This window comes from Narcine bancroftii, unplaced genomic scaffold (assembly GCF_036971445.1).
Source record: "Narcine bancroftii isolate sNarBan1 unplaced genomic scaffold, sNarBan1.hap1 Scaffold_275, whole genome shotgun sequence".
NCBI classification, from domain to species: domain Eukaryota; kingdom Metazoa; phylum Chordata; class Chondrichthyes; order Torpediniformes; family Narcinidae; genus Narcine; species Narcine bancroftii.
Window position 1 is genome coordinate 230,173 of NW_027212010.1, and position 22,486 is coordinate 252,658.

Sequence of the window (22,486 nt, forward strand, 5' to 3'; positions counted from 1 at the left end):
CAAATCACCATCTTTCCATTATTGCAACACCTAGATCCAACTCCCATCTCTCTCGATCTCTGTAAACCTAGTTTCCCACTTTCATTTTGGAGAGTGTAGTACATCTTGGTTATACATTTAAGTGTATTCCCCTGCCAAATCATTCATTCAACTGCACTAATTTCAATTCATTCCACTTCACTAATTACAATTCATTCCACTTCACTAATTTCAAGTGGGGCCTTTCTCTTAGGAACGACCTTAGCTGGAGAAAACAAAAGAAAGTCCCATTAGCTGCTCCATATTTATTTCGTAATTGTTCAAAAGACATGAGAGATCCCACCACATAACAATCATCAATATATCTTAATCCTTTTATCATACAATGAATTCAATATTTTGTTACCCAGATTCATAGGTAGTAATAGTTTTACTCAAGGGTGTTCTTAATGAGACACCTGCTTTTTTTTCCCCAGTATACTCATTTATTTTGTGCCATATTCTAATCCTATGTATTATTTTAGGGTTATCTGTCTTTTATGTTAATAAATAAAATCCTTCGCTGTTTCTTATTGAATTCAATCCCATTTGGATCCAAGAAAGGGGACTGTCTTTTGTAAAAAGGAATGAAAGAAAATCTTTCTTGTGCTGATAAATAGTATTTCTTAAAGTCCAGATGTCCTTCCACATTGTTAACTTTTCCAATGAAATTCTCGGCACTTTGTTATTCCATAGGAATTGTCTTATGTAATTATTCAATAATTTAACTAATTTTTTTGGTCGGGCACTAGGCAACAATTGAAAAGATGCTGTAATCTTGGCAGAATACCATTTATTCTTCCCACTAATCAACAGGTCTTTTCATTTCTGTAAATTTTTCTCTTTTTCTAAGAGTATAATTAAATTTATATAAGTTCCATAAATTATTATCTGTCATTATTCCTAAATATTTGATTCCATCTATCTTCAATGTAATCCTATTTATTTCTTTTTGATTATATATTTTAGATAACTCCTCTTTAACTGCCAAGATAAAACTTTTGCACCCATTCTCCTAATTCATAATATTTTTGGTTTTTAAATATAGTTTTTTTCCATTCTATGTTTTATAATGTGTCATATTTCAATTTTTATTCTCTAATAATCTATATTTTTCTTGTAACCCTGTTCTCTGAGAATCTTTTTCCAATTTTGTATGTCTTTCTCTAGACCATCCAGCTTCTTTCTTAAGATTTTTTTTGTATAACAAATAATTTGTCCTCTTAGGCTTTAAGCCTATCCAATATTAAAAAGCAATTATCAGTAGAAAGGAGATTAGAGTTACAAAATGGTTCTATCTGTCTCTTAATAAACTTACAAAAGTCCTTACTCTTCAACAGTGTGGTATTGAGACGCCATCTAAACACACTCTACTTTTTAACTGCGCAGACATTAAAAACAAATCAATCCTTGTATGTGAATCATGTATCCTTGAGTAGAACAAATAGTCTCTTTCTAAGGGATTAAGCTGCCTCTATATATGAATCAAATTTAAATCCTTCATAAACGATCGTGTCATTTTTGCATCTTTTGCCCTTGTCACTGTTCTGGCCGATTTATCCAATATTGGATCTAGACAGAAATTGAAGTCTCCTCCAACCAGTATATTTTGTCTTCCATCTGCTGTTTTTAAAAAGATATTCTTCATAAAGGCTTCATCATCATAATTTGGTGCATTAGATGTCCGTAAATGTCCATGATTCTGCATAAATTTTACAATATGTCATACAAATCTTCTGGCTTGGTCAGTCAGTGTATCTTCTATTATTATTGGTATTTATTTTTAATTAGGAATGCTACTTTTTTTGCTTTTGAGCCAAATGTAGACGATGTTACTTGTCCCACCCATCCTTTTTTTAATTTAGCATGTTCCAATTTAATAAGAGGTGTTTCTTATAGAAAGACTATATCTGTCTTTAATTTTATATGTATGCCGAAATCCACCTCCTTTTCACTATTCCATTTATCCTATTAACATTAAGACTAATACATTTTAACATTCTATCCATATTGATTTTTTAAACAAATATTGTTGAACAATAAAAGTCTTTTTGATTGTTTAAATAATAGTGATCTTTCCCCTTTAAAAAAAACATAGTGTCCCTGCCCTGACTGTGACGTAAACAGGAAACCCCGAAAGCCATGAAAAAAGCCCAAGGAATCTCTCAAGGATGAAGAACTCCATCTTTTATATATACTCCTCTCTGGGCACCATTCTCCCCCTTGGACCAAGTCTTCACTTTGCTACTACTTTTCCCAATTTTCTGAACTCTCTGTAAACATTTCAATAAAATTTTCTTTTCAACAATAAATACAAAATGTTTTTTTTTAATATAACTTTTACTTAGTCCCATTGTAAACATTCTTCACGGTCTTCTTTGGCAACCTTAGTCTTTTCATAAACCTCGCAGGAAGTCTTCCACCTCTTTCTTAGTCTTGAAAAATTATAGATTACCTTCTGCTGCTTTGCCCCTCAGAGTCACAGTGTATATCATCGAATATTTCTAGTTTTTGAAATGCAATTGCCTTTTTACATCATCAAATTACTTCTTTTGCTTAATCAAACTAGGACTAAAATCTTGGAAGAATAGCACTTTTTCATGGTCAATCTCCAGCATGCCATTATTTTACTTAGAGTATTCATATGCTGCTCCCAGAATTGTTTCCCATTCCCAGTAAATCAAAAGTCTTACCAGGACCGGTTGTGGTCACTGATCACCAGCTCTTCTGGGACCGAAGGTCGGGTGAGCCCTTTCAATATGCAATTTTTCTCTGAATTTGTCTTCTCTCAGCACTTGTGGGATCCATGTTTTGAAGAAGTTCACCAGATCTCTTCCCTTGATTCCTTCTTTCAGTCCAATAATTTAAACATTATTTTGTCTGCTAAAATTCTCCATATGGTCAATCTTGTCCAGCAGACCTTGTCTGTCCGACACCCATTGCTTTGCATCTTTCTCCAAAGCTTTTAGTTTATCCTGTGTTTTTACCAAGTCTTCTTTTGCTTGGTTCATTCTTTCCATTAAGTCTTCATCGATTTCTTTAATTTCAGTCATCCTTTCAGTCGTGTCTCTCATTACATTTTCGACGCCAGCAAATCGATTGCTCAAGTTTTCCATTTTCTCCAGGATAATATTTGATTATTGTCTTGACTCCCCAGCTCTACCAGGGTCCGTCGGGCCCAAGGTCGCTCTTGCGCCACTCCTTTTTTGGCTTTTGCTCCATGTTCCTGGCTGAGTAGAAGCTTCTTCCATTTTTGTTCTTGGCTGCCTTGGTTTCTTAATACTTATTTTGTCCATTTTTTTTAGAGAAAAAAATCTTAATTTTAAGATGTTGTCTTTTTGATATTCTTCACTGAGAGGTCGATCAAATGGCCACAGACCCACTACTGTCATTATTAAACATGGAGTAAAACATGAAAACCTACAGACGCTGTGATTGTAGTAAAAATAAAGAAATGCTATAGGATCTCAGTGGTTTTCGCAGCACCCACAGGAGGTAAAGATATATAACTGACATTTCGGGCCTGTGCCCTTTTTATCTTGATGAAGGGCTGAAGTGCAAAATGTTATATATCTTTACCTCCTCTGGACATTGCATGACCAGCTGAGTTCCTCCAGCATTTCTGTATTTTTTTTCTACTTCTACAGGTTTACTATGGTTCATTTTCCCTTCAGTAACCTGCCACCAAAATTACTTTGCCTGGAGTCATGCTGTGTTTTTTTAAAATTTAAACACAACAAATTAACAGGCAATTTCGTCCCACTAGTACATGTCTCCCAATTTCCACACAATTAACCTACTCCCCTGCCACTCCCATCCCCCCACCCCCAGTACATTTCAAACAGTTGGAGGAAACCTGGGCCTCCAGGGTAAACTACTCAGATACAGGGAGAAAGTATAAACTCCTGACAGCACAGGATTCAAAAACGGGTCTCGATCACTAGCGCTGTAAAAGTCTTGCGCTAATCACGATACAACCATGCTGTCCAATTTATACACACATGTATTATTTAATGTGCAAGTGAAATTATTGTCAAAAGTATTTCCTTTTTCTCAGTGGTAGCTATCAAATTACAATCCCATTATAACAAATGCTATTTGTTCCTTTGTTAGTATTTCTCTTCCCCACTCCTCCTCACTGTATTTGTTATACTGATTCTTGCTGTTACCTTTATATTTAGGATGATCAGTTTTTTTAAAATTCTCTCCTTCAAGTTTGCTCCATCCTAGTAGCATTTTCACTGAGACATGTTGGATGTATTTTTGTTTTCACACTGTGAACCGTATCAACCAAAATATGTACAAACATTTCTCATTAAATATACACAGTGTCATTTTCTCCCTTTTTTCCCCTTTCCTTCCCTCCCCACTTCCCACCTCCTCCAAAACCCATAAATATTCAACATATACAATAAAACCATTAAACAATATCTTCACACAAAGGAAAGTAAACAAGAAAAATGCATGATCAATTTGTTACATACTGAATCTAGTCGTTTTGTCTTCTTATCATTTTAGGGGATGGAGGTCCGAGGCAAGCTCTCTCTGTTATGTTCCATGTATGGTTCCCAAATTTGTTCAAACAATGTGACTTTATTTTTTAAATTATAGGTTATTTTTTCCAATGGAATACATTTATTAATTTTATGTACCATTGCTGTATTCTCCGGCTCTCTTCCATTTTCCAAGTTGACATTATATTTTTTTTTGCTATTGCTAAGGCTATCATAATGAATCTTTATTGCGATTTATCCAATTTGAGGCCTAATTCTTTACTTCTTATGTTACTTAAAAGAAAGATCTCTGGATTTTTTGGTGTGTTATTTTTTGTGATTTTATTTAATATCTGATTTAATTCTTCCCAAAACGTATTCACTTTCGTAAATGCCCAAATTGCATGTACTGTTGTTCCCATTTCCTTCTTACAGTGAAAACATCTATCTGATAATGTTGAATCCCATTCTTTTCATTTTTGAGGAGTGATATTGTGTAACCAATTATACTGTATCATGCATAACCTTGTGTTTATTGTATTCTTCATAGTTCCAGAACATAACATTTCCCATACTTCATTTTTTATCTTTATGTTTAAATCCTTTTCCCACTTCTGTTAAGGTTTATAGTTTATTTCTTCATTTTCCATTACTTGCAGCTTAATGTACATGTTCGTTATCTTTGGCTTGGCTTCGCGGACGAAGATTTATGGAGGGGGTAAAAAGTCCACGTCAGCTGCAGGCTCGTTTGTGGCTGACAAGTCCGATGCGGGACAGGCAGACACGATTGCAGCGGTTGCAAGGGAAAATTGGTTGGTTGGGGTTGGGTGTTGGGTTTTTCCTCCTTTGCCTTTTGTCAGTGAGGTGGGCTCTGCGGTCTTCTTCAAAGGAGGTTGCTGCCCGCCAAACTGTGAGGCGCCAAGATGCACGGTTTGAGGCGTTATCAGCCCACTGGCGGTGGTCAATGTGGCAGGCACCAAGAGATTTCTTTAGGCAGTCCTTGTACCTTTTCTTTGGTGCACCTCTGTCACGGTGGCCAGTGGAGAGCTCGCCATATAATACGATCTTGGGAAGGCGATGGTCCTCCATTCTGGAGACGTGACCCATCCAGCGCAGCTGGATCTTCAGCAGCGTGGACTCGATTATAAATCTTTTAATTATCATTGTGTCTGTAATCACATATTCAAAACTGCTTCCTTCAGGTAATCTCAATCTGTTTCCCAATGTATCCTTTATATAAGCTTTAAGTTGATGATATGCAAACATTGTACCATGAGTTATTCCATATTTGTACTTCAACTGTTCAAATGTTAATAAATTATTTCCCAAAGAACAATTTTTTATTCTTTTGATTCCTTTTCTCTCCTATTCTCTAAAGGAAAGGTTATCTATTGTAAAAGGTTTTAGTGGATTTTGCATCAATAATAATTTTGGTATTTGGTATTCATTTTTTTTTCCTTTCTAAATGGATCTTCCATGTATTAAGTAAATGATGCAATACTGGTGAGCTATTATATTGCACCAGCTTCTCATCCCACTTATAAAGTATATGTTCCAGTACCTTCTCCCCTATTTTATCTAGTTCTATCTTAGTCCAGTCTGGTTTTTTCCTTGTCTAATTAAAAAATGATAAATACATTAATTGTGCTGCTCTATAATAATTTCTAAAGTTTGCTAACTGCAAACCACCTTGGTTGTACCTCTCTGTTAATTTATCTAACGCTACCCTCGGTTTCCTCCCTTTCCACAAGAATTTCCTTATTATTCTCTTTAGTTCGTTTTTTAAAAATTCTGTTAATGGAATTGGTAACATTTGAAATAAGTATTATATCCTTGGGAACATGTTCATTTTAATGCAGTTTACCCTCCCTATCAACATTAGCGGTATTCTTTCCAATGTTCTAAGTCTTACTGCAATAATAATTTAATTTGTTCAAGTGGCTTAAGTTATTATATCGGATTGCTTGTGCTTGCCATTTAAATGGTGATTCTTTTTTAAATTCTGTATAGTCTGCGTTACTCATTGGCATCACTTCACTTTTCATTGATCTTGTACCCCGATATTTCACCATACTCCTTCAATTTCTTATGTAATTCTTTTATTGATATCTCTGGTTCTGTTAGGTATACTATGACGTCATCTGCAAATAAGATGATTTTATACTCCTTCTCCTTTACTTTTATCCCTTTTAGTTTATTTTCTATTATTATCAGTGCTGTCAAATGTTCTATTGCTAAGGCGAACAATGAGGGGGATAATGAACATCCCTGTCTAGTTGACCTACTTAATTTAAATTGATTTGATACATATCCATTTACTGTTATCTTTGCCAATGGTCCATTATACAATGCTTTAATCCAATTTATATATTTTTCTGGTAGATTGAACTTCTGTAATACTTTAAATAAATAATTCCACTCTACTCTGTCAAAGGCTTTTTCTGCATCTAAAGCAATAGCCACTGTTGGCTTCTTATTTCCTTGAACTGCATGAATTGGATTAATAAGTTTACAGACATTATCCGCTGTTCATCTTTTCTTAATAAATCCACTTTGATCTTGTTTTACTATTTTTGGTACACAATCAGCCAATCTGTTTGCTAATAATTTCAATATCATCTTATAATCTGAGTTAAGTAGAGATATTGGTCTATATGAAGCTGGTGTTAATGGATCCTTCCCCGTCTTTGGTATTACTTTAATTATTGCTATCTTACATGTATCTGGCAAGTTTTGTGTTTCTTATACCTGGTTCATTACTTCCAGGAGAGGAGGAATTAATAACTCTTTAAATGTTTTATAAAATTCTATTGGGAATCCATCCTCTCCTGGAGGTTTTTTAATATATCCTGTACTTCCTTAATTTCAAATCGTTTTATCAGTTTGTTTTGTTCCTATTCTTTCAATTTTGGCAGTTCAATTTTTGCTAAAATCATTCTATTTTATCATCTTTCCCCTCATTCTCAGTTTGGCATAGTTGTTCATAAAATTCCTTAAAGTTTTCATTAATCTCTGTTGGGTTTTATGAAATTTGTTTGTCCTTTTTCCTTGATGCCAATACAGTTCTTTTAGCTTGTTCTATTATAAGTTGCCAGGCTAATATTTTATGTGTTTTTTTCTCCCAGTTCATAATACTTTTCCTTTGTTTTCATTGTGTTCTTCTTCACCTTTTACGTTTGTAATGTTTCAGATTTTATTCTTTTGTCCGCCAATTCTCTCTTTTTCATCATATCATCCCTTTTTACTAATTTCCTTTCTATACTTACTATCTCCCTTTCCAACTGCTCTATTTTCCAATTGTAATCCTTTTTCATCTTGGTTACATAACTTATTATCTGCCCTCTAATGAAGGCTTTCATTGCGTCCCATAATATAAATTTGTCTTTCACTGATTCTGTGTTTATTTCAAAATATGTTTTAATTTGTCATTCAATAAACTCTCTAAATTCCTGCCTTTTAAGTAGCATGGAGTTTAACCTCCATCTATATGTTCTTGGTGGGATGTCCTTCAGTTCTATTGCTAATGAATGATCTTATAGTAGACTAGCTTTATACTTCAGTTTTCCAAACTCTCCCTTGAATATGGGCCCTCAACAAAAACATATCAATCCCTGAGTATGTTTTGTGCCTACTCGAATAATATGAATATTCCTTCTCTCTTGGGTGCTGCCTCCTCCATATATCCATAAATTTCATTTCCTACATTGACTTAACCATAAATTTGGCTACTTTATTCTTTTTGCTTGTCTTTTGTCCAGTTTTACCCAACATTGGATCCAAATTAAGGTTAAAATCCCCTCCTATCAATATATTTCCTTGTGTGTCTGCAATCTTCAAAAAAAATCCTGCATAAACTTTTGATCCTCCTCATTAGGCGCATATATATTGAGCAAATTCCAAAACTCTGAGTATATCTGACTCTTTATCATTGCGAACCTCCCTGCTGGATCTATTATTTCCACCTCTATTTTGATTGGTATATTTTTGTTAACTAATATGTCTGCACCTTTAGCTTTTGAATTATATGATACTACCACTACATGTCCTACCCAGTCTCACTTTAATTTGTTATATTCCACTTCAGTTCGATGCATTTCCTGCACAAATGCTATATCTATTTTTTCCTTCTTCAATAAATTTAGTAGCCTCTTCCTTTTAATTTGGTTATGTATTCCATTAATGTTTATAATCATAGAATTCAACGTGGCCATCTTATATCTTGCTTACACTTCTTTTCCACTTCCTCGCCTCCTTCATCCCCTTTTTTCCCATTTTGATCTCTTAGTTTTCCCTTATTAAACTCAATGTATGACAACACATTTAAAACATAAAATACTCCAACAGTTCCCACACCCAATTATACCTTAACCCCAAATGCTCCCCCCCTCTCTGAGTTGCCCCTTATCCCTTGCCGGACAACCACAACTTCCCTTTCCATTTGGATTGCGATCTTGCTCGCAAGCATCAAGTGATTTTGCAGTAAAGGTTATTCCCTCTCCTCCCCCCCCCCCCCCCAGCCCCCCCAGAAAACACTTTTTTTTACACATACAACAAAGCTCTCTTTTTTCCCCCTTGCTTCCTTCCTTCCCTTCTCTTTACCTTCTTTAGTTCTTTACAGCTTTACATATATACACTTTATCACCGTTCTTCATCTCTTCTGTCCTGCAAATGTTCTGCGAATTCTTGTGCTTCCTCTGGATCTGAGAACAGTCTGTTTTGCTCCCCAGGTATAAATATTTTAAGCAGGGCTGGATATCTTAACATGAATTCATAACCTTTTTTCCATAAAATCGTTTTTGCTGTATTAAACTTCTTCCTCCTCTTTAAAAGTTCAAAACTTGTGTCTGGGTAAAAAAATATTTTTTGACCCTTGTATTCCAATGGCTTATTATCTTCTCTAACTTTATTGCTTGCCCATTCCAGTATATTTTCTCTTGTCGTATATCTAAAAAATTTTACTAAGATGGTTCTTGGTTTTTGATGTGCCTGTGGCTTCGGAGCTAGTGCTCTGTGTGCCCTTTCTATTTCCATTTCTTCCTGCTTTCTGTCATTCCCAGGATCTTCGGGATCCATCCTTTTATAAATTCCTTCATGTCTGTGCCTTCTTCACCGTCCTTCAGGCCCACTATTTTTATGTTGTTTCGTCTACTATAATTTTCCAACATATCAATTTTCTGAGATAACAACTCTTGTGTCTCTTTAATTTTTTTGTCACTTTCTGCCAATTTTTCTCTTGTCATTTACTTCCATTTCTACAGCCGTTTCCTGCTCTTCCATATTTTTCCCTATTTCTGTCATGACCAGCTCTAAACTTTGCATTTTATCTTCTGCTTTTTTCATTTTCCTTTTAATTGCACTAAATTCGAATGATAACCATTCTTTTAATGATCTCATTTGTTATTCAAAAAAAGCTTTATCTATATTCTGTCCATCAGTTTTACCTTCCATTTCTCTGTGAAGATCTTGGTCTTCTTCTTCCTCTTCTTCTGTGTCTGTACCTGTGTTTGTGTCTTCTTCTCTTTGTGTCTGTGTCTCTTCTGTTTTTCCTGATGAGCTGCTTCTATCTCTTTGCTGGGCCTCTTGCTGTTAGTCCTCCCCTCCTGGACTGCTTGTCTGTCGGGCCTTCTGCCGTTGATCCTCTTGTCGGTCACCCCTCCGTCATTCTCCCTCGTCTGTTTCCTCACTTCCTCCTCTGCTGCCTTCCTTGTCCTCCAGCTGAGCGCCCTGGTGTCGGGCGTCCCTCAGCTGATCGCACTGTGCCTGCCCTCTCCTCTGCTGAGCCCCCCTCCCATCAGTGTCCTCTTTTTCCTTTGATTGCGCACTCTTGCTTGAAGTCCACTGGTCGGGAGGTCGTGACTCCACAGGGCAGGCACCAGCCTTGGGGATCGGGCGCTCCTCGCCACCACAACTCCCTGTTCCTTCATGCAGGTAAGGCCTTCTTCTTTCTTCTCTGGTGACTTTTCTTTTTTTCCCAGTTGTTTTTACTTTCTCCTTCTTGGGTGCCATCTTCTTTCTCTTCTCTGTAACTTTATTTTCTATTTCTTTGTTGTGCTTTGTCTTTTCCTAACTTCCTTTTTTTCTGGAGAGGGCTGGTTTTCCCATCACGTGACTCCTCTCCGTTGGATCTATTTTTAAAGTCAGAGGGATTAGTGCAAGTGTCAGTATGAGTATCAGTTTAAAATCTTATTGAATGTCTGAACAGACAGCGCTGATTTGGCTGTCCGGTTTCTACAGAATATTCATTTACAGAATATTATTCTTCCAATCACTTCTTTATCCAATGGATACATTGTTCGAGATTCTCTCACTGGAAAATGTCAGTTTCCTGTGCTTGTCTTTCTCTCTGATCAACAATTATTATTGTCCACAGAAAGTGGTGGAGCAACAGAGCAAGGCCTATAGTTCCAAAGTTCTTTTCACTCTTGTGATGGGAAAAGGCTCTGCTGCCCGAAAAGTTATGTGGGAATCCTTTGTGAAAATGATAAATAGATTACCAAAGTTGAAGAGAGTGCTAAAAGAGATACATGAATTGGGTAAGAAGAAAATTGCATGCTGCATTCAAAATGTCCATATTTTATCATAGAGTTACATGGATTTATTACAATACAAAATTTAAATTATTTGAACAGGCACTGATCCAGCGGATTTCATGAAATTAATCCGTGATTTTCCTGAAGTTCCCACTCAACTGAAAGGTAAGTGACAAATTAGATTTTAATTTTTTTTTCAACAATAAGGGAACTGCAAATATGGTCATATTTCATGATCCATTCTGAAATGCTCGTGTGGTTAGTGGGCCCTTTCTTGTATTGGTGCATTCCTGGTAAATTTGCTTCCATGAGCTTCCACAATGCTGTTGAGTCTGAATTCCAAGATTTGAACTTGGATGATGGAATGGCAAAATTCCATATCAGAGAGGTGTGAGACTTTGAGGATAGAGAACCTACAATTGGCACTACTGTTGTGTGCATGGAGCCCTCCCTGAACAGATTTTGGAGAGTTTTTTTGGATTGTAGTTGAGTAATTGCAAAGTAACTTGCAGATTTCGCACACTGCTAGTAATAGAAGGAATTTTTAGGGTGATAGATTAGGTGCTGGTCAAGTGAGTTATTCCATTGTCCATTGTTGAAATTATTTCAGCCAAGCAAGCTCATCTTCTAATACACTATAGACTTAACTGTTCCACCACTTGCACAATAATTCCTGTCAGGAGGTGAGGTGTAGTTTTTAGCCTTCTCTTGTATCCATATTATTTTCATGCCTAGTTCAGCTGGATTTCCCATCACAGCACCCTGTAGGTGCTGTGAAATTCCATAGACTCCGAGCAAGGCCATGAACAGCAAAATTTATGAAAATACCTTGCAATGTCCTACCAAACTCTGAAACCTTTTATAGATCAGGCAGAACCCTGGAATACTGTAACCACCCCCCCAAAAATAGCTGTCTGTGTGCTGAAACGGTGTGAAACCTCGTCTACATCTGAATAGAATCAAACCAGAAAATCTGCAGTTGCTGGGGACTAGTGCAATCCACAAATGTGGTGGAGAGACTTGGCAGGTCACGCAGTGTCAATAGTAGTAAAGGTTAATAGCCATTTCTCCATCCCTTCCCTTACAATGACCTCCCTTCTCTTATACATTTATTAGGGGGTATTTTTTATGACAATGTTCATTTTCATATTCGAAGCAGCATTTGTGCCACGACGGTGCTTGGAATGAAATTTTACAACAATAGAGAATCTAACCACCCACCCTCAGCATTCAGTGGCACAAGTGTTGACAAGTCTCCCACTATTGTCAAAATCTGCGATTTTGAAACTTAACTGACCATATATGTATCAAAAATGAGATATTGAAGCCAATGCGTGCAAAAAAAAGTGAGTCTCACATCTTGAAATTTAAAAATGGTTTTAAAAATCTACAAGTCACTAATCAAGAGAAAGATAGAATGCTTTCAATGGTTTGGATAAGTCCCAATCCAGCAATGCTGAAGAAACCTGCCACCTTTCAGGATTATTGACCTCTTTGAACTTGTATTTGTTTCATTTTCATTGTATCTGGGTTGCAAGAGTGCTTTATTGCATGGGTTGTTTTGACTGCACCCATTGTATCTTCAACCTCTGACACTAGGAAGCACAGAAGACACTACTGACTAAAGATTCAGCTTCAAATTGAACATCATCCTGCCATGAACATGTTAATTTTTCATCATCTCTGGGTCTAAAAATCCCTACGTTATCATATGGGGGGGGGGGGGGGGGTGTGCGGAGGACTTTTAGCAAAGGAACTGCAGCCTTTCAAGGGGATGATGGTTTACGACTGCCTTTTGAAAGACAGTCGGGGATTGCCAATTAAATGCTGCTCTTTACTGCATCCTGAAAATAGATTTTAAAGTAAAAAAAATAGAACTGTGAACCCAGTACATATTGTTGCCTTGCACTGTTTGACTACTGGGTGTGATTGTTCTTAAGTACTCCAACCATTGCCAATTCAAAATTGTCCTACATTATTGCCTGTCTACTCTTTGAAATGTTGTCCTGAATTTTCTGGATAAGCAGTAGCTCTTAATACAAGCCTTCAAAACAAGAAAAAATATTATTTCTCAATCTTGGAACCCAGTTATTTGGCCCCTTTGCCTTCACCAAATCTCTGCTTGATCACACTTAAAAAAAAATTCTAGTTTCCATTCTTCCAAGATTCAGATATTGTGACAATAGAAGAAAATGCAGGAAATAATCATCAGTCAGGCAACAGCTAGAAAGAGAAACCGACTTAACAGTTTGAAGCAAAAATATAACTGGATATTATGAATTATTTATGGTTGTGTGGTTATTTCTTGCAATTCTTACTTCGATTAACATTGTATGCAAACCAAGGCTATTATTAACTCTATTCTCTCCTTAATACCTTAAAATGCCATCTGGTCCCACTGTGTACCTGAAGAATATTGGTCAATCTTTAACTACAACCAAGAATTGCAAGATATTCCACATGAAACCGGAGTCCTGAAATAAGACAAAAATATTTAAATGTTCTTTATCGTTGCTTTCTGATGTGGATACACTTTAGAGGTGAGACCAGTAAAATTCCTGTTGTAAAAAATGGGAAAAGAATAATGAATTGGGGTCGTGGAGAGAGTGGGGGGGGATGGTGGAGGGGAGGGGGGAATTGGCAGAGTTTTGAGCCAACAGAAGGAAAAATTGATAATTCAGAAGGCACAGAATGCCTGAATTAGAGCAGGATGAAGGTCAGTAGGTTTATTGGGTGCTAAAGGAACAAATGATGTATTTCCAAGCAATGAGGCTCGTGATTTTCAATTGATAGTACTGGTACTCCTAAGTGCCTGTTTCCTTCTCCTTAATGAATGCAATTGCAGGAATCGGAGCTTCTGTTTGTCAGCTCATGGTCCACCTGAGTTCTTGCGTTTTCTGAATGGTATACCCTGCCATGACTGTCCATCAGTTACTGTTTAGGATGGTGACAGGATATCCTGGATGGTCAAGCATCTTGAGCTTTATTTTGGAATTGTACTCATCAGGGTTAGTGGACAGTATACTCCAATTACAGTGTCACAGCACAGAAGCAGGTCCTTTGGCCATCACATCCATGTCAATCTTTTTAACCACATACATAATAGTTCTATTTCCCTGCACTTGGTTTGTGTTTTTCCATGCCTTGTATATTTTAAGTACCTGAATAAATGTCTCTAAAATGTTTCTGATTCCAATATCCGTGGTTGCAAGTTGAAGTTGTAATAAAACCATTTTCCCTTAAATCCCCAATCAAACTCCTTTCTCCAGGGTAAGTTTGGATATGGGCTTTGCAAACACAGGCAAACTCAAGCTCATGCAAAATGCTGGGAGAGCAACTGACCAAAAGCTGAGTTGAAGGAACGGAATGTGATTTGAGCATCAAAGGAAGAGCAAAAAATGGATGATATTACAGAGGTGCAAGTAGATGTTCCTTGCTATAGGAAACCTGATGAGAAATCATGTTGGTTGATTATCTTTGCCTTCCAGTGCACTAAGTAATAAAAGAAACATTTAGGTACACAAGATTATGAGGGATCTAGATGGAGGAAATGCAGGCAGGCTTTTTTCACTAAGGTTAGATGAGACAAGAACTAGAAGACATGGGAGAAGGGTGAAAGATGAGATGTTTAAATTGGAACTAGGGTAAACTGCGCAGTAAGTGGTGAAAATGTGGAATGAGTTGCCGGCTGAAGTGGTGAAAGTGGTCTTGATTTTTGAAATTTATGAAAAATGTGAATATGTGCATGGATAGGAAGGATCTGGAGGGTATGGTCGGGGTGCAGGTTAACAGAACAAGGTAGAATAGTTGTTTAGCATGGACTAGATGGGCTGAAGGGCCTTTTTCCATGCTGTAGTGTTCTATTCTTCTAACCGTAACAGTCAATGGACCACCAGTGGGCAACCTGGCCTTTTTTAGAGATCTCTCTTAATGCACGAGATAACCTGCCCAAATGTCTAAAGCAATAAGATACAAGTACATTCACTGTCTAACTTTCCCGTGACATTGATAGAACTCATTCTTCCAGCTGTTGTCTGAAATATTCACCTGAACATTACTACCAAAAAAAGGATTAAATAATGATCAGGCTGTTTAAAATATCATGAACAAATATACCATTATCATTAGACATCATGTAATCAAGTGAGGATTTGAAAAGTTGTTTCAATTCTTGAGCACTGTCAAAAAAATTGCTATAAACTGATGTTTACTTTTTACACTGCAATTAAGCTGTTAATTTATTTCTTGCAACCATGTTAATGATTAGTGACTTTCTCAATTTAAACTAATATTATGAACTGCTTTATTCTATTGAAGATATTCAAAAGAAACACAAGGAAGAGCTCAGGAAAAAAACTGAAAAACTGAGAATGAAGACAATTCAGGCAAATGAGGCAGTGAAGATATTCCAGCTGGTTGATCGATATGCTCAGCTTACAGTCGTTTCAACCATTCGAGATTTGAAACTTGTAGAACATGAACTATTGGCAAGAGGCCAAGAGCATGAAGTTTGGAGAGAGAAGCATCTACAGAAAGAGCTAGAATTAATCCAAACTGATAAATTGTTCTGCAGCAGTTTTTCCCGGAGTAAATCCAAATTTGGGAGTTCAACTGCTGTGATTGGAGTTCCAGGGATTGGAAAAACAACAATGGTACAAAAGATTGTTCATGACTGGGCCACTGGAAAAATATACCATAAATTCCAATTTGTGTTCTCTTTCAAATTCCGTGATTTGAATGATATTAATTGCAGAGTCAACCTGCAAGAACTGATTCTGGATCAATATCCCTACCTTCAACATCTCCTGAGGGAAATCTGGAAATTTCCAGAAGAAATATTGTTTATATTTGATGGTTTAGATGAATACAACACAAGAATTGATTTTGCAGACAATCGAAGAAACACAGAGCCAAAGTACATGTGCACAGATCCAGAGTGTTGGTGTGCGGTGTCTGACATTGTGTATGGTTTAATACAACGAAAGCTACTCCCAGGATGTTCAGTGTTGGTGACCAGTCGCCCAACTGCATTAAATTTATTGGAAAGGGCTGAGATAGATGTCTGGGCTGAAATCCTGGGATTTGATCATGAAGAGCGGAAGGAATATTTTAACAAGATTTTTGAAGATCAGACAGCGGCAGCAGCTCTTTTCAAGCATGTGGAAGAGAACCAGATTCTGTACACTATGAGCTTCAACCCTTCTTATTGCTGGATCCTTGGTCAAACTCTGGGCCCTTTCTTCATGAAAGGCAAAAAATTGCATCGCATTCCAAAAACCATCACTGAATTATATTCCTGTTATATCTGCAACATCCTGAAAAACCACAGTTTTAAGAAGGAGAGGGATGTAATGCTGAAGATAGGTGAGATGGCCTTTGAAGGAATCTCTGAGAAGAACATTGTGTTTAAAGAAGGAGATTTGATCAAATACAATCTGCAACCTTCCCAGTTCTTGTCTGGGTTTGTGATGGAGCTTTTAGAGAGAGATGATACTACCCAGAGTGTGGTATACACATTCCCACACCTCACAATCCAAGAGTTTGTGGCAGCACTCGCACAATTCCTAACCGCAAGTCCTGAGGATATGAAGAAGCTCTTCGAGAAAGCCCACAGGGAGGAAGATCAGCGATACGAATTACTTCTCAGATTTCTCGCTGGCTTCTCCTCACAATCAAATCAGCTCCTTGAAGAGTTCTTGGGAGAATTTCCTTCAGAAAAGATCATACAAGTTATTGACTGGATAGGTGAAGAAGTTCATAAACAGCTTGTAAACACGAACTCCAAAGCCAGTAAAAGGAACCTCCTGAACTTGTTCCACTATTTGTTCGAGTCTCAGAATCGCCCACTTGTTAAATCCACTGTTGGATTAGTGAAAAAAGTTACATTCAGTGGACTGCAAATGAATCCCATTGACTGTGCTGTCTTGACTAATGTCATTGAGTTATGTGACACAATAAAAGAACTTGACCTGCAAAATTGCTCCATTCAATATGATGGACTCCAGTGGCTGGGACGTGGACTGCATAAATGTGAAGTGTTGAGGTATTTATTTATTTGTCTCAAACTGAAAATTGGGTTGACAGTGTATCAATGTGCAGTTGATTCATAGTATAAACAGCATCAAGCAATTCCGTTAAAAAGGAGAGAAGCTGATTTCACAAAATATAACCCGCATCCAGAGGTCATTTTGTGGTTCCCAAAGGATGAGAGTGCTGAGAATTGCTCCTTGTGAGGGGACGATAAACAGTTATCATTTCAGTAAGATTGATTTAATTGTAATCGATGTGTAAGAGCAGCATTAAGCACCTTTTCACCTTGTGGCATCTTGCATAATTTCCCCTGAAATTTTCTGCAAGTTAATGTGTAAATTGCAGGGTGAATTATGCTAACATCCAATTCATGGAAACATTTCCCATCTCCTCCATAAAATCCAGATTTGAAGAAGCAAATAAGTGAGAAATTTCCTGTACATGGTGAGACTCCTGAGCACCAGGGGAATAAATCCAGTCATCGGGAATAAGATTAGTTTGAAAGACATTTGGAAAGTCAATGAAAGCGTTCAGTGAGAATATTTATTGTTGTGTCCTAGCCACCTAAGAATTCAGATGGATTGACTGAAAGATCCCTTCTCTCTATTCTCCATTCCCTTCTCTAAATTTCTATGTCTCAGTTGCATCTGTTCCCAGGATGAGGCCTTCCATGCCACATCATCAGTGATGCCTGAGAACATGAACTTTCCCTCTACTACCATCAACAGCCCTCATCCACATATCCACCATTACCTTCACATCTCCACTGGCCCCTCTGCCCACATATGCCACAAGGACAGGATTCCCCTTGTCGTCACTTACACCCCACCCCCACCAGTCTTTGTGTCCAACATATCCTTCTCCACCTACTACATGATCCCACTACTCGAGAAATATTCCCCTTTCCTCCCCTTGCTCCCTTCATGACTCTCTTGTCCACTTGCCCCTCCCCACAATTCGACCCCTTGACACTTACCCCTGTAACCACAGATGCTCCACTTGTGCCCACATGTTCCCCTTACACCACAATTTGAGGCCCCAAACAGCCCTTCCAGGTGAAATAACATTTCACTTGTGAATCTGCAGAGGTCATCTACTATATCGAGTGCTCCTGTTATGGTCTCCTCCATGTCGGCAGGACTGAGCATAGACTGGGAGATTGCTTTGTTGAGCACATCAGGTGTGACTGCTGCACTAGCGTGGCCACTTATTTCAATTCCCCATTCCATTCCCTTGCAGACATGTCTGTCCATGTTCTCAGGCATTGCCAGACTGAAACCACCCTCAAAATGGAGGAACAACACCTCGTCTCCCATCTGGGCACTCCCACCCAGATGGCATGAACATCAACTTCAGTTTCCATTTTAAAGCCCCCCCCATTTCTTTCCTGTCGCCTTTCGCCAGTTCTCTCTCTCTCTTTCTCTTCTGTCTCCTTTCACAGAGCCAAAATCAATTCTCACCTCTCCTCTTATCCTATCCAATTAACACCTTTTGTCAGCCTGGATTCCAGTCTTCAGTCTTTATTCTGATGCCTTCCAGTTCTTCGCTTATTCCTTGAAGAAGGACACAGGCCTGAAATGCTGGTAATATATCTTTACGTCCTAAGGACACTGCGAGACTAGCTGAGTTCCTCCAGCATTTCTTTGTGTTTTGACTGAAAGATCTGACAGTAATACCCTGAGGTTAAATATAAAATTACAGAAACTGTAGTAGATCAATTGTTTGATTCAAAATGTTTCTCAATGTGCTTGCAGACTGAGGGACAATAAATTTGGAGATTCAGGAGTGAAACTGCTGTCTGCTGTCCTAAAGGAGCCTAACTGTAAAATACAGCAACTGATGTAAGTAATACTGAGATTTAATGTGCTTGTAATAATTGGGTAAACAATTAATATTAATTGCATAATATGCAGTACATATGTTTGTCAATGCATATGCACCAAAATTCCTACTTGCTACAGCTGTGCAGGTACACAAAAAATGATCAAAGTAAACTTAATTAGAAGAGACAATAAATACAGATGACAGAAATATCCACAGTAATCTCAGTACAAAAAAGCGACTTGCAATCGAGTAAACAGACCATTTGTAGTGTTGGAGCAGTCCATGATTAGTGTAACAAGGAGATCCTCAGAGCTGTTGGAAAGAAATTGTACTTGATCCTTGAGGACCAAGTCTTCGGCCTCCTGTTCATTTTGCCTAAAGGAAGGGTAATAGGGTCACTTGAATTGCCAAACTAGGCTGTGAAGTCATGGACTTTCCACAGTGCACCTATAAAAGTGTGAGAGTATCTGACAACATCCAGGAAAGGTCTTCTGAAATGCGGACTCGCGTTCATTTAAAGGTTCTGACCCTCTCCACCATGTATGCAGACAAATATTAGAGTAATTAATAAGATTATTAGCATACCCTCGGGATTTATATTGATTCTTTCTTTGTGTTCTCTCTTGGTTACTGATCCTTCAGGCTGAATGTTAACAACCTTACAGCTGATTGTACTGGAGATCTCTCCTCTGCTCTCAGTAAAAATCAATCACTGCTGGAACTGGACCTGAGTAATAACAAATTAGAAGATGCAGGGATGAAAAATCTGTCTGTTTTCTTGAAGAACCCAGACAGTAAAATACAATACCTGAGGTGTGTACCTGATTCTGCAAAATTGTTTTGCTATTAACCAGTTATTGGAAAATGCACTTTGTGTATTAGGTAATTATTTTTGTTTCTGTTCATTCCTCTCCCTCATTTTCAGACTGAATGCTAACAGTTTCACAGCTGCTTGCATCAATGATCTTTCCTCTGCCCTCAGTACAAACCAGTCACTGATATCTCTGTATCTGGGGAATAATGAGTTGGGTGATGCTGGGGTGCGACAATTCTTCAAGGATCTGAAGAACATACAGGAATTGGGGTGAGTACCAAATGTATCATTTTGCATCTTCATAATGATTGGCTGTCCAGTACTGAACATTTAGGTTATTGACATATATTAGTATCAAATGTTGATAATTTGTCGGAGTAACAATGTTAGTGGTGCCAATATATAAATTCCACTGATAGTGAATCTTGCTCTCATTTCCCATTTCTCCTTTAATCGTTTTCATGGGTTGTCCTTCCTCCACAATCCTTGACTGACAGTCTGGAAAATAACAATCTCTCTGCTTGCTGCATGAAGGACCTTGCTACCACTATCAGTGAGTACCAGTCACTGAGATCTCTGAACTTAAGTTGTAATAACCTGGGGGATTCAGGGCTGAAAGCACTCTCTGAAGCTCTGAAGAAACCTAACCAAAGGCTAGAGCAATTGCAGTAAGTACCAGTTTGTTAAATCATAATTACAAGTTTGCTAATGCTAAATGTTATTCAATAATTTCATGTTTATTATCACCATCTTTTAATGGACCCTGGGGATTTACACTGAAATATGGTTTTCTTTATTGTCATTTGTGATCCCCAGTCTTTGCTCAGCTAAGCTCACAGCTTCTTGTGCCAGTGATGTTGCATCTGTGCTCAGTATAAGCTGCACACTGAAGGTTTTGGACCTGGGTGGTAATAAACTAGAAGATCACGGCATGAAATTGCTGTGTGAGGCTTTGAAGAACAACTCAAACTCTAAAATACAAACACTACAGTAAGTGCAAGAGTCGTAATAAATTGTTATTCGTGGTAGTGTAAATGAACACTGGTAAATACCTCATTTCCTGTTATTTCTTTCTCTGATCCACAGGTTATGGAAAAATTACCTTCATGATTCATGTGCTGAAGATCTTGTCTCTGGTCTCTCTGGAGTCTGCTCATTGAGGAAGCTGAACCTTTCATCTAACTTCTTTACAGACCAATCTGTTGAAAAATTCCGAACCCTCACAAGGAACTGCAGCAGCTTGAAAATTATTGAGTGAGTGTTTCTGCGAATATCAGTAGATTTACATTTTTTGAGGATAATGTTTTTGTAATTATTGAAATATCAAGGCTGTCCTTTTCTGTATATTCTTTCTTTCAGCCTGGATGATAATAAGTTCAGTTCAGAGGGGCGTGACCGCCTGCTGTCGCTGCGGAACTACAGATCCAGAATGACAGTGATTGTGTGAAAGTTTCCATTTCCAAGCACCAAAGTGATTTTGTTTCCAAATGGGATTTCTATTGCTCCTTGTGGTGTCTTATACTTTTCCGATTTCTTGAGAATGGTGCAAGAAACCATTTTAGTAGATAACCCCCTGCATCCGATGCTCCCGTTGTGGTCTCCTCTACATTGGAGAGACTGGGCCCAGATTGGGAGATCTCTTTGTTAAGCACCTTGGTTCTGTCCACTGCAATAGCCATTGGCCCCTCATTTCAGTTCCCCATCACATTCCTTTGCTGACATGTCTGTCCACTGTCTCATGCACTGCCACACTGAGACTACCCGCAAATTGGAGGAACAATACCTCATCTTCTGACTGGGCACCCTCCAACCAAATGGCATTAATATTGACTTCGCTGGCATTCGTTAAACTACCCTCCCCCACCCCACTTCTTCCCCTGTCACCTTCCCCCAGCTCTGTCTCACTCCTTTCTCCCTGTCTCCTTTCACACAGACATAATCAATCCTTACCTCTCCCCTTATCATATCCAATTAACACCTTTTGTTGGTCTGGATTCCTCTGTCAGCTAGCACTAGATGTTTACAAACTGGGGCTGCTCGGGCCCCATGTATCCTACCCACGTAGCATGCCCCTACAGCCCCTTATGCACTGGACTCTAAATTGCCCAGTCAAACAGCGACCAGGAAATTTAAGGGTGCCTCTAAAAGTGACATGGTGAGTGATATGTCATGCACTCACCATGTCACCGAGGCCCCGCAGGTAAGTGGCTGAGGTAGGGCTGTTGGCACCGGGTCAAGGACGGAGTCAGAACGCTGTCGGGGCCAGGGGAGGAACACTGTCGGAGACGGGGGGGGGGGGGTGGAGGGCAAACACCGTTGGGCTAGCAGGGAATGGCATGGGCTGTTGGGAGCAGAGTGGGCCGGCGGGGAACGGGTTGGGGCAGGAGCAATGGCTGTCCTTCTTACCTATAATCCTCCACACTGCTGGAACTGCTCTCATGTTCCAGCAGTGTGAGGGTTTATGGGTAAGGAAGACAACCATTGCACACAAGCACTGATGTCATTTTCTACCAATGCAGCCATGATTGCTTACAAGTTGACCAGCAGCAGCTACTCAGTGTATGTACAGTGGTTGGCCATCCACCTCCAGGTTGGTTTGCCTAGAAATGCAGTTTTTTAAAATTCTACCCATTAATTGGCCTGGCAAATTGGCAGGTTAAACTCGTGTTACAATCCAATTTGTAAATCCCTACTGTCTGTATTTTGAGATGTTTGTTTTTCGCTCATTCTGCTTATTACTTGAAGAGGACTCAGGCCTGAAACTTTGGCAGTACATC

General features: G+C 38.4%; 1 protein-coding gene across 7 annotated transcripts in view; it reads left to right on the forward strand.

The window, feature by feature from the left end:
* LOC138750829 (NACHT, LRR and PYD domains-containing protein 3-like) overlaps nt 1-21,578 on the forward strand; it is a 55,053-nt gene extending 33,475 nt beyond the window's left edge. For 2 of the 7 annotated variants that reach the window (XM_069912947.1, XM_069912946.1), the window contains 10 exons: nt 10,882-11,044; nt 11,141-11,206; nt 15,359-17,084; nt 18,826-18,912; nt 19,538-19,708; nt 19,821-19,979; nt 20,207-20,377; nt 20,526-20,699; nt 20,796-20,963; nt 21,069-21,578. In XM_069912947.1, coding sequence (XP_069769048.1) covers nt 10,882-11,044; nt 11,141-11,206; nt 15,359-17,084; nt 18,826-18,912; nt 19,538-19,708; nt 19,821-19,979; nt 20,207-20,377; nt 20,526-20,699; nt 20,796-20,963; nt 21,069-21,156 — 2,973 coding nt within the window. In that variant the 3' untranslated portion in view covers nt 21,157-21,578. Of the gene's footprint in view, nt 1-10,881; nt 11,045-11,140; nt 11,207-13,479; nt 13,582-15,358; nt 17,085-18,825; nt 18,913-19,537; nt 19,709-19,820; nt 19,980-20,206; nt 20,378-20,525; nt 20,700-20,795; nt 20,964-21,037 lie in introns of those variants that run through there. The other 5 variants (XM_069912949.1, XM_069912948.1, XM_069912950.1 and 2 more) reach the window with 5 other exon arrangements.
* Nucleotides 21,579-22,486: the final 908 nt, after the last annotated feature.